Source organism: Sardina pilchardus, chromosome 15, assembly GCF_963854185.1.
Source record: "Sardina pilchardus chromosome 15, fSarPil1.1, whole genome shotgun sequence".
NCBI lineage: Eukaryota > Metazoa > Chordata > Actinopteri > Clupeiformes > Clupeidae > Sardina > Sardina pilchardus.
The window spans coordinates 20984702-20997201 of NC_085008.1; the positions used below are offsets into that span (position 1 = coordinate 20984702).

Here is a 12500-nt window from a genome sequence, read left to right on the forward strand (position 1 = left end):
TGCCGACCACATCGAGACTGCGGATCTTCTGTCGATTAAGGATCTTCACTGCAACTTTGTGTCCAGTTAGTTGGTGTTCTCCAACTACACGCAGAAATACACACACATTGAGGCCACACGTCCATCTCTTTTGCATTAACACCAAAATGTTATTTTGTAGCCTACTAAGTTATTGTGAATCAGATTCTCTGTTTTCTGAGCCAACTACTAACTTCGTCAGCAGGTTACAATCACATAAAGTAGCTGAAAGCACAAATTGAGCTGATGTTGTTATGTAAGCATGTATGTTTAGAAAACAGTCATTTAGAGAAAGAAAGAAATAGAAACTCCCAGAATACCTTCAAACACCCACAGGCGTTATTACAGGATTATTCATGTGCGTGTGACTGTAATGAATGACTCTGTAATTGTTTTTTTTCTTTATAATGACGCATGTTTATAACTATTCCATATTAATTGATAACTCAATTTTGGGCATGCAGAAGGTCTAAGAGTCCCCAGACGATATTAATATGATACACGTTCATACAAAGTAGCCTATTGTCACAAGTCCGAGAGGAGTAGTCAATATACTGTCCTACGTTCGGATGGTAAAGACCTCAGGGAGGAATAGACTAGGCGTGATGGTAGCAGTGTCCTTCACTGTAGACGTGACATTGTGATTTCAAGGTTAGTTTGTGTTGGCTATGTCACAGAGATGAACTGTTCATTGGACGTGGTTCGGTGTGAAACTGCCAATGGCACAATCATGCAATTTCAGCTATCCGTGTCTGAACAGCCACATAGTAGTTACACCTGTCCAAAACCTGCGCGCTGTCGCGCTCACGTAGCTGACGCACACAGGCCTTCTGCTCTTGATGAAAACATCACTCGACGTCAACATGCTAGGCTATTTTAATTTAATAGTTTTTAAACAGAGCAGCATTCACATCAGCTTCGCCACAAGGACTCCCATTCATGCTGAAGAAACCTGATTTGCTATGAATAGCTTATAACTACGCAGGCAGGCTAGTTCTATTTTGAAAAGTTACCACGAAGCCATGTTTACTCTACTGAAGAGGACGAATGTTGTGCGTCTCTATACCATGCAAAAATAATGACATTTATCGTTATTTCGACCTACAGGTCGTGTTATCGCGGATATTTAGAATAGGCAAGGTCATACATAGCCTTGCTGGCTGGGAGGAAAATTAGTCCATCTTGGCATTGTCGATTGCAGTCGCCAATGATCGAGCTGTAGCCTAAGTGTGTAGCCTACATCAGAGGGCATACACACTTGTTTACATTAATTATATCCTGCTTAGAACTGCCGACGCAATACGTTTATGGCTTGGTAAAAGCCGTCGTTGAATCTACCCACACTAAGAAAGTATTGGTTACTATATCACACACCCTTCTACCAGCTCTCCAGCAAGCAGATAACACATTAAAGATATGCGTATCTTGCAATCAATTATATGCGTCTCATTGAAACGGATAAAACAGGCTATCGCGCTCTGGTGCTGATTTTTTTCCGTACAATTTACTGATATTCTTAGTATGCATTTACGTAGTTAACTGGTGGCATAGACTGCGTGCTTGAGTGTTTCTACGTTAGCCAGCCTAGGTATAGTGCGTACACGAGCCACCGGCAAGTTCAACACTGTAATAGGGACAAAAACATACGATTTGTCTGGATCTAATGACAGCTGAGCATGGAACAAAGAAAAAGGAAGTCACTTAACTCTTCACTTTCCCAAAGGTCCCAACTCCGAGTGTGTCCCCGAGGATATAATGTCCTATCTTAACCCTGCCTTCGTGTTTCTGCTTCTCAGCCATTTTACCATTTGGGATCCTTCGTTTGCACTCGCTTGTGTGCAGAGGGAGGCGGGGTCCAACTGGAGTAGAGACACTGCATGACAGCAGAAGATCACGCACATCTCATTATTTGGGCTACATTTTAACTATTTATTGGAGTTATTTCAGCAACTTTTTTAATGATGCTGATGATACTGATGATGCTGATGACGATTATAAGAGTGATGATGATGATGATGATGATGATGATGATGATGATAATAATGATAATAATAATAATAATAATAATAATAATAATATAAAATAATAACAACATTTGTTATTAACAGGAAGATTATTATTATTATTATTATTATTATTATTATTATTATTATTATTATTATTATTATTATATTGGACTAGTAGCCTAAGTAGTAGGCTATACAAACATGAGTGCAGACCTTTTTGCAGCATTGGGGGCGACGTGGGGTCAACAATATCGCAAAAGGGAACCCCATTATTTGTTGGAGCCGATCAGACTTTGAAACATTTTCCAAATTGGGCCTCTTAGAATGTTTCATTTATTTATTTATTATTTTATTATTATTTTTTGCATCTTGCATGTTACATTTAGATGCGCACTCAATCGCGCATCCACGCAGGACTCACCACAGATGGGGGGGGGGGGGGGGGGGGTAAAATAAACCTTTTACAGTGCCCTGGCGATGATAGCCTCTATAGTTTGGTCATCACCATACTAAGCTCAATCTTTCAAAGCTGAGCTGTTGGGCGAATTCCGGCAGATCAGGCAGGGTTCACACAGCCAAGGCGATAGCTTACAGTTAGTGTATCGTGGACAATGATCAAAGAAAGGAATTTGCACCTCCATTCACCAAATAAAGCCTGTAGTAGTGTACATGTTGGCAAGCGAAATTTTGGTCAGAAACCAGCCTATAACGCATAGGGTAACGTGAGGTGAATCAGAGAAACCCTCCTCTTCTCTTTCCACAAAAGAGAAATAATTGAAAGGGTTTGTTGGAGGGGTTTTTCTGTTTATTTGCTGTAATATCATGTTTTAGCTGGATACAGCATGGTCTATAGCCAAGGTGTAGGAATGCGTAACCTTGGGTAAAACCAACTAACTAGCCTAATGTTAATGAAACGGGCTCCAGTTCTCTGTAGAGCACGTGGTCATCAACACAATCATTACAAAGATGACGGATGCTGTAGCCTACTTGCTTGTTTGCTATGGGTGCTATGAATAAGTTATGTCACTAGATGGCAGGGTAGACTAATTTTTTGCGCACTGAAAAATGCGATGTATGCTCTGGTCAACAAAAAAGGAAACGGGACCTGGCTCTGTAGAGCTGTGTGAATGCTAGGCCAAGGCTTACTACAACCCCCTTTGAAAGCTACAATGGCGAACTAATGAGTTTATACATTTAATTGGAGTAGAACACAATGCTGGACTCACCGTGACAATGCTATGATATGTTTGAGGAAGGATGTTACATAACGAGGCATAATTACCTGTTACATCAACCAATTTAGTGTCACTATTTCAGGCCAATGATAATAAAATGATAATAAATGATAATAAAAGTCACTTAAATCAAGAAAATGAAATAAATCTATTATTTATGTTAGAATAATATTATTATTATCATTATTATTATTATTATTTTATAATAATCTTACATCATCACAGCTTTAACTGGTAGTGTATTCTTTATTCTTTCACTGTGCTACGAGTTGCCTATTCAACTGGTTCACCAGACACTGGTTCACTGCCGCTCCATGCAACCAGTTTTTACGCTCAGCGCACATTCTGCCAAATACCCAAAGGCCACCGCTTGGAGCAGTGTATAGACTCGCGCTAGTTTCAGCCAAAGTTTGGATCGAAGCATGGAGGCAAACACCCTCAGCGCAGACCTCGAGGAAGGGGGCTGAGCCTTGCAGATTGCTACGAGAAGCTGGAGTGCGAAGGGGGAGGAGAAGAACAGGGACTCATAACACTGGGGTTGAGCTTCCACGACTCAGAACATTACTCTCAATTCAAGTCTCCATCTGGGAAACGAGCGAGAGAACGAACTTTCATTCATTCAGACTCAATTAAACAAAACAAGGCTGTTAGTAAACTCTGGAAACTACTGCCTCGCGTTGATTTTTCTCCTACAACTTCGTGAAGACCAGTGGTTTAGAGATTATCTACCTTTTTCTATCAACATTGATGACTTCTTCAGACAACGCTTCGTTGCTCTGTTGATTCCAACTCTCTAATACGTTCTCCTTCGGATAGTTGGGAATTTGTTCACCCAACTTAATGACACTACTCTGTTGACAAGAGTATTTAGGACAAATAACTGACTGATCATCCATCCTTTTGCCGCGTTTTGTGTGGACTGGGATTTAAACGCAAGAAGAGGACTGGTTCTCCAATGCAAAATTACATGTATGAGAAGGCAATGGCACAAGAGACAAGAAACGGCGGCACATCCACATTAAATAACAACAACGGAGTCGACAACAGCAAGAGGAAACTTTTAATACTGTTAGACATAATCTGCCTTCTGTTAGGTAAGTTCTTGTTTGTTTGCATTTATTTTTGCATTGCCTGTTCCAACATGACAGTTTCATAATTCCAACATAGCATTCATTTACTGCAATTCTCAGATATTACATGTAGGATGTACTTTTCAAACATCCCTTGAGCGTGAAGTGGAACAGTGTTTAAATTGTTGTCAAGAAATGTAAACAACACAAACCACACCATCAGCCCATCGCTGTCATTTAAGTGACGGCCAAATCGAGCCTTAGGAGAAAGTTTGTGCTGAATTAATATGTCCATGCATGTTTTTAGAATGTTATCACCAGCACCCAGTTTTATGCCGTTATTCAGTCTTATCTGGGCGTCGGAACATCACCACAACAGTGACAACGCCACCCTTTCTGTCCGGAAAACTTTTTAACACACCAAAATAATGGCGCGTCTATACAGAACGCAGCTTTAAAAAAAAAACAAAAACAATAGACTACAGATAAAGTGGCGGATCTCGCATCGGTATTGTTTGTGAAATCAACAGGGACGCCAACTTCTACCGAGGCGATGAGTGCAAATGTTATTGACAGCCTTTGAAGTGGTACCATGCATGCTTATTATGGTTTCCCGGTCATTTATTTTTCGAAGGGACGAGGCACTGACAGAACATGGTCAGAGACTGCTTGCCTTTAACTCTGTGACAAGTGTTGCAGTCGGTTATGTGAATGTTCATACAAATGTTATTTTGGTTTGTTTAATTGATAAATCATGCCTAGTTACAAGTTTGTAACAGCAGATTTCCAGCTTTTCCTCTGATGATTGTGCATTTGGACTTGAGTCTTGCAAGATCTTGCAGAATTCCCAAACAAGTTGTTGTGTGTGTGCTGTACCAATGACGGCGAATTCTGGGCAGCCTGTTTCGATGAGCTTGGAGGCAGGCTTTATCTGCCAAGTATTGTTCTTGTGCCTGGAAACCATCACCAAGCAGGGTCATCAGTGTCCCATCCCCTCAAAGCACCAGTGCTTGCCCCCAGAAAGCAAAGGATCAGGCGACCTGAGCCCAACATTACACACATTCTTTTAGGGGACCTTCCTCCACCAAATCCCCCCGGTAAGCCAGCTGGCCGATTCACGCTCACTGTTTGCCACAGCATTGTATCAACTTTCTCCAGGGCTTCGCTCTCTCTCTCTCTCTCTCTCTCTCTCTCTCTCTCTCTCTCTCTCTCTCTCTCTCTCTCTCTCTCTCTCTCTCTCTCTCTCTCTCTCTCTCTCTCTCCCTCTCTCTCTCTCCTTCACTCTCTCTCTCTCTGTTTTTCTCTGTCCCCGGTGAGTGTGTGGAGTCATGGCTCAGACATGTGGTTTCGAGCAGCCGTGCAGCAGTGCTTTTCAGAGCCAGAGGGCTTGCATGCATGTGAGTGCTGTGGGGCCAGTGAGTCACCAAGTGCAGGGAGAGGCGCTGTGGCCGTCCAGAGGGGTCAGAGATCAACACCGGTTTGGAAAGAGAGGACCGTGATGTTGAACAGCATCCACAGTCTTCCAGAGACTGTATCGTTGGAGAGAGAGAGAGACAGAGAGAAAGAGAGAGAGAGAGAGAGAGAGCTAGCGCTGCGCAACAACAGACAAACCTTGTAAAACCAGACATCACAGATCCCAACTCTACCTCCTTAATGAAAAAAAGACCATTGCAGACACACATTTTATTACACATTTATATTGGCTGTAAATAAAAAGGCAATAAAGAGAGAGATGTATCCTCCCGCACACAAAACTGTTGACAGACGCAGAAAACGGCATTAAATCCTTATGGAGTGAATTTCCTGTGGAAAAAAAACTCTGCTTCCTACACTGTTGAGAGGGGAGAGAGAGAGAAAAATTAGGCTGGCGTTGATGGGGTGCATCAAAAGGGGAGCACAAACAAACATGGTCTTTGTGATGCAAACGTCTGAGTGGCTGGCCCGCTTTTTTGTGGTGGAGGGGATTGTGAAAGAGAAAAGGGGGACTCTTTAGGCAAAAGAGGAGGGGGTGAAAAAAAGGGGGGGAGGGGGTGAGGTTGGGGACAACTTGAAGAATGTATGACAGTGAAAGGGCTTTGTTCTGGCTTATGCTATCCTAAATTGCCCCTCTAGTCTGGTGCTGGGCTTCCATCTGCTTCTCTGCCCTCTCCCTCTCGATCTGTGTGTGTGTGTGTGTGTGTGTGTGTGTGTGTGTGTGTGTGTGTGTGTGTGTGTGTGTGTTTCTGTTGTTGTTTGTTTCTTAGTGCGTCTAAGTGGGTCTTTGATTCCATCTCTCTCTTCAGTCTTTCCCCGACATTTCACATTAATCAAAGAACCACATCCGCATTTAGTTTTTTTCCAAAATGAGATCCCACAAAGATGAGAAACTCTCTGAATTTTCTCAGTTGCTCTAGACTTAATTCTTTAGCGCTGCGCATGTCTGCCACCGGTAATCTATGGCAGATCACATCTCAGCTCTCTGAGACTCTGTTCAGGGAGCCAGATGAGTAATGCATGCAGATGAATGGACCCACAGCGAGTAAGTAAGCAGACCATGGGGAGCTCACTGTCCCCCACACTCTCTCCACCTCTGTTCCCCCTCCCTCCCTCCCGCCCAGACAGGAGGGGAAAGTATAGCTGTCTCTCTCCCCTGTGCATTAGCATACAGTACAGGCAGGCCTGAGAGAATTGCAGCCAGCGGAAGTCCATCTCCGCAGGTTATCGTCCCAGGAGAGGGGAGATGAGGACTGAGAGGGGGGGGGGGGCTGTGTGTGTGTTTAATGAACACACACACACACACACACACACACACACACACACACACATAAATATAATGTATACACACACACACTCAATGAGGACACATACACACACACAGACACACAGAGAATCCTACGTACACAGATACACACATACACACAAACACACACACACACACACACACACACACACACACACACACACACACACACACACACACACACACACACATTTATAGACAACACACACAAAGGCAACTCGTTTACATGATACATTCCTCCCTCTGAGACGGCTGATCATATCCCACTGAGGAAGAGTGGATAAATCTGATACTAGTGTACTATTTGCAGTGGATGTGGTTTTGAGGTTAGTTTGAGTCTTTTTCTCTCTCTCTGTCTCTCTTTGTTGCTTTTATTTTGAAATGTCGTCAAACACATGGAAGTGACTTCGCCATGAAGTGGGCACAATTGTGTCCCAGTCTTCACCCCCATCATTTTCACCACGAGACAGTTGTTCTGGCGGTGCACTCGGTGGTCCGGCGACGCCAGGGTTTTCAGGAAACGGCGCTTCTAAAAGCGGCCCTCACCTCGCCAGCTTTGTGTCGGGGGTGTCCTTTCCATAGACAGACAATGGAGAGTCAGGGAGCTATTCAAGGGCTTGGGTGCAGAGCTCCACTCTCTCTGCATCTGAACAGTCCTGGCAGGCCCCCTCTAGCACCTCCAGCTTTCTAAACAGTCCCCCCCCCCCCCACACACACACACACACGCACACACACCGCCACCCTCCCATCTGACTTTTAATCCAGTTGGCTCATCTTAAAGCAGTGAAAAGGAAATGGCTCCTCTTTTTTTGGGGTAAAAAAGAGGAAAATCTGCATGTAGCAGCCTTCCTGGACTGGCCGCTGTAGAGTCGCAGTGGAGTAGAGAGCAAGGGCTCTATCAGATGTTGTGATCGGGGTTACAGCTCTCTTCGGGGGGCACATTGCAAATTGAATCAACATCTTGAACTGAATTCAACTCTTGTGTCCCCCTAACCCACTGAATTGGGGGAATGTTTTTCCTTTTTTCTCTATCTCTTTTTCTGCCTTTTTTCTTATTTTTTTTTACATTTTATTTTGGGCATTTGTTTGCCTCTTTAAATTCTCCAGCTCCCTTTGCCAGGGCAGGGCATACCAGGTAGGGGCGTATAGTGTTCGGTGGGACCCCTGGGAAACACTCACATGTCGAGCGGATTGCATTAACCTCTGCCTCTCCTGCAGCTCCGCTCTATAAATATTTTCCAGAATTGCTCAAATTCTTCATCTGCAAGCAGTGCTGCCGGCCCTCTTGAAGTGACATCTGGTATAATTTTCAGACGGTGTGTTTGACTATGTGTGTGTGTGTGTGTGTGTGTGTGTGTGTGTGTGAGTGTGTAGACTCAGGAAAAGGGTGGGAAATAGGAAAGGTAGCCTTTCTCCCTCTCCCCTCTCCCCTCTCTCTCTCTCACCCTCTCTCTCTCTTCACTCACTCAATCCTTTCTCCTTCTCTTGTGTTCAGTTAGGTGTGGCCAGCTGTGTGGTGAAACGCAATCCTACTCCCTTTTTTCTGCTTCCAGTCCATTTCCATGGGCCTCGGCATCCCCTTTGCCCCCTCTCTCACAATTAAGGAGAGTAATTGCTGGGGAGGGAGTGGGGGGGGGGGTGGTCTTGGGAAAGCCGCCGCATACTTTCCACAAAGGAATCCTCCGGGGCCGCCATTGAGCCCAAATGAGGTGCACCCCGTCGGCGGCTGGCGGTCGGTCGGTCGGTCGGTCGGTTGGACGGTCAGTCCCACCAACTCCGCTTCATCAGTGCCCAGCGGTGCATTCCAGGCAAGAATTCCCCCTTCCTTTGTAGTTTGCTGTCCACCAGTCAGCGCAGGGTTGCTGGGCGTGTAAGGAGCAGAGTCTAGAGTCCGCTCCTCCTTTCTTCTTCTCCAGGCGCCTGGGCCGGCGGGTGGGTAGTAATTGGAACCTGGGTGGCTGGCTGGCTGGCCCGGCCGGCGGCGTTCGGACTTCAAACGAGCGATCGGCCTGATTGTTGTGTTCGGAGTCGTTCACTTTCCAACTAGACCAAATACAAGCAGCTGATTGTGGGCCATAAAGCAGCCAAAAACGCCTTTTAAGGGAGCTCTCGTTTCGCCTGAAATCGGGGGGTGTTTACTGAGGGTGTGTGTGTGTTTGGAGGACACTGATTGGAGGTAAGAAATCTGAGGTTTTTGTGTCTCATAGTAGCTCCCATCCACACGCGTAAACATCAACAATGGAAAAAAAAGGCCTCCATTAGAGCTCCTCATGTGAATCATCAAGCACTTTAAAGTTCCCTCCTTTAATCTACTGAATCATTCAGATTCCTTAGATGACTTTGGCCCACAAGGATAACATCAAGACACACTGTCTGTGCACTCCCGATGCCCGTCATGCCTGAAATGCCATTACTGAAGCAGATGCCTGAAAATGGCATAAAGGATGCGTCGAGGAACACCTTGAAGTCCTTTCAGAGTTGCTCCTTTTGTCATGTAGATGCTCAGCAGCGGGCCCGAAGGCTTACTTACTGTTAGAGGAGGAGAGTGATAAATGCCTTCCAGACGCCCTGTTTTAATACCCTGATAACAAGCCTCAGTAGCATCGTGGTCCGTGCTCGTGCACGCTTCTGCCTATAGCAGCGGCAGCAGTGTCGTCGCCGGCCTTTAAAAAACGCCGGGCTGGTTTCTGAGGGTGCTGGCTATGTGACTAAATGACATGCTCCCGGGATTTTACGAGACAGAGTGACCCGCTCCAGGTTGCAATTAGCCCGGCTTTTTACAGCCTCTGCTTAGGGCTGGGTGTCCGGCGGCAGACAGTGGGGTAAGACTGTTTGTGTGTGTGTGTGTGTGTGTTTGTGTGAATGGGATCAACCACATATCTCCTCTTCAGGACACCCTGGGGTGTACGTGTGAGTGTTTTGTGTGTGTGTGTGTGTGTGTGTGTGTGTGTGTGTGTGTGTGTGTGTGTGTGTGTGTGTGTGTGTGTGTGTGTGTGTGTGTGATGGGGGGTGGTGGTTGTTGATATGATCTGCTCCTGCAGTGGTCAGAAGGGGCCTGTTGTTGATAGCATGCGACCCACCTTTGTTTAGGCCCAATCAGTGGAGGACCCAACCTCGTATTTATGCCTGGGAGATAGTGTGATTAGACATGGCTCTCGCCCTCCCACTGCGTTCTGTCTCTTTGTAAATAAACACACAGACACACACACACACACACACACACACACACACGTACACATTCAAAGGTGTGAGGCCTCAGTGTTGAGTAAAAAAGCAAGAGTCATAAATTGTTACAGTCTCATTAGGATGCTGCTTTTTTCCTGTCACCAGAGGGTGGATGTCTGTTGCAGACACACAGAGAGGTCATTTATCTGTTTGCACTGGGCTAAATTGGAGAGGAACTGACTGTCTTCTTATGCGCCTATTGCATCCTATAAAGCATTGTTCCTGTAAATTACTCAATACATGAGTGTGAGAAAAGAAATGGAAGAGAGAGAGAGAGAGAGAGAGAGAGAGAGAGACTGACTCTCTGTGTGTGTGTGTGTGTGTGTGTGTGTGTGTGTGTGACTGCATGAAATGCCAGTGTGGGATGTTATATTGAATTGAGAGGGAAGGCCCAAACTGTAGTTTAACCGGCGTGACCTTACTTCACCATAGCTGAGAACAATCTCCCCCTGTCCATGGAGTTTGATTGTAATTCCTGGGTGTTTTTAGGAATGTGATCTCTGTGTACGTTTGTGTGTATATGTGTGTGTGTGTGTGTGTGTGTGTGCATATGGAATGCAATGTGATGGAATCCTGTGTGGGTATCTGTTAAACAAACCTCATCCGCAACCTGTGGGCTGAGGTCAGGCTCCACTGCCGTATCCTCCAGAAAATGCAACCTCTCTTTCTCAATCTCTCACTCGGCCTCTCCTTCACTCCTCCCTCTCTCTTTCTCTCTTTCTCTCACTCCTTTCACTCTTCACTCTCTTCACCTCTCTCTCTCATCTCTCTTGCTCTCACTCTCTTTCTCTCTCTCTCTCTGTATTGCCTTTCTCCTTCTCTCCCTCTGTATCTCATAACTCTATCTCTCACCCCACACACTATCTCACTCCCCCTTTCCCTCTCTCTCTCTCTCTCTCTCTCTCTCTCTCTCTCTCTCTTCTCCTTCTGGGGGTCAGAGGGATTATCTAGAGGTGACTCTGCATTCCATGGCGAGGGCGCCACGAGCCTCAACGCGCCAACGGGGAGTGTTTCGGGGGGTCAGGAGGCACTGACCCCCAGAGGCCGAGCGACTCGTGGCCGCTGCTACTGGCCTCTCGTCCTCCGGCCTCCGGGCCGCTCCGAGTCACCTCCGCTTATTTCCGTCCCAGCGCGTCCACCCCTGTGGTCATCTCCGAAATATGAGTGCAAGAGGATTTGAGAATTGGGACTGGAGGGCTGGCTTGAAGTGAAACTGATAAAAGCGTGGGTAGTGTTTATTTGATAGCTCTACTGATTTGTAGATTATGTTTTATGGGCCAATGTTTTTTTTTTATTATTATTTGTTTGTTTATGTAAATGTTGACTGGCGTCTAGACTCCTAAAACGTCCTTTATCAGTGTGAGTAGAAGTGGGCGGCCTGATAAGATTGTTTGTGTGTATGTGTGTGTGTGTGTGTGTGTGTGTGTGTGTGTGTGTGTGTGTGTGTGTGTCTCTCTGTGTCTGTGTGGATATGATTGTGTTTGTTCAATTCCAGCTTGTGAATTAAGCAGCCGCCCTCTCTCTCCAGCTGTTTAGATGCATAAACAGCCATTTGTGCATGAGTGCGTAGGAAGGGGCATAGCGAGTCTGTGTCGGAGTGTAATTTGTGTGAATGAATGTGTGTCACTGGTGAGACCATTTGATGAGACAATTTGAGGGGGAACAATGGCTCTTCTTGATGCATCACAGAGCGTTTTAGTGAGCGAGAGCTAATGACAGCACTGACAATGAGACAGTACTCTGTGCTCATTGTCCATCACTCGTTCCCACACACACACACACACACACACACACACACACACACACACACACAGAGGGGCCTTTACCCAGCAGTCTTTGTCTTCAGTCTTCAGTACCCTACAGTTGGCCACTCGTTAATGGACAGAGTCTATTTAAACTGCATTTCAGCTTGTGCGCAGCTGACGCTGTTCGGGATAAAAAAAAAAAAAAGTCTTCATGGTGAAATGTAAAACCTGAGCAGCTGGGCCACAGGTCGCCGCGCCCCGACCCTCCGATTTTACTCGACAACTCAAAGTGACCCCAACATGTGTGTGTTGTGTGTGAGAGCACTTATAAACTGATTTAGTTACGTGTGTGTGTGTGTGTGTGTGTATGTATGTGTGTGTGTATGTGTGTGTGTGTGTGTGTGTGTGCGTGTGTGTGTGTG

General features: G+C 45.6%; 2 protein-coding genes across 3 annotated transcripts in view; one reads left to right on the top strand and one right to left on the bottom strand.

Annotated features, from left to right (window-relative positions):
* The window catches only part of prkaa2 (protein kinase, AMP-activated, alpha 2 catalytic subunit), a 15062-nt gene extending 13236 nt beyond the window's left edge, over positions 1 to 1826 (bottom strand). The window contains exons 1-2 of the mRNA XM_062556272.1: positions 1725 to 1826; positions 1 to 84 (exon numbers count right to left, since the gene is read on the bottom strand). The exon at positions 1 to 84 is cut by the window's left edge and continues 58 nt beyond it. Of these exons, the coding sequence (XP_062412256.1) occupies positions 1 to 84; positions 1725 to 1818 (178 nt within the window). The 5' untranslated portion in view covers positions 1819 to 1826. The remainder of the gene's footprint in view (positions 85 to 1724) is intronic.
* Positions 1827 to 3690: 1864 nt separating this feature from the next.
* plpp3 (phospholipid phosphatase 3) overlaps positions 3691 to 12500 on the top strand; it is a 42842-nt gene continuing 34032 nt past the window's right edge. The window contains exon 1 of one of the 2 annotated variants that reach the window (XM_062556568.1): positions 3691 to 4353. In XM_062556568.1, coding sequence (XP_062412552.1) covers positions 4215 to 4353 — 139 coding nt within the window. In that variant the 5' untranslated portion in view covers positions 3691 to 4214. The remainder of the gene's footprint in view (positions 4354 to 12500) is intronic. The other variant, XM_062556566.1, reaches the window with a different exon arrangement.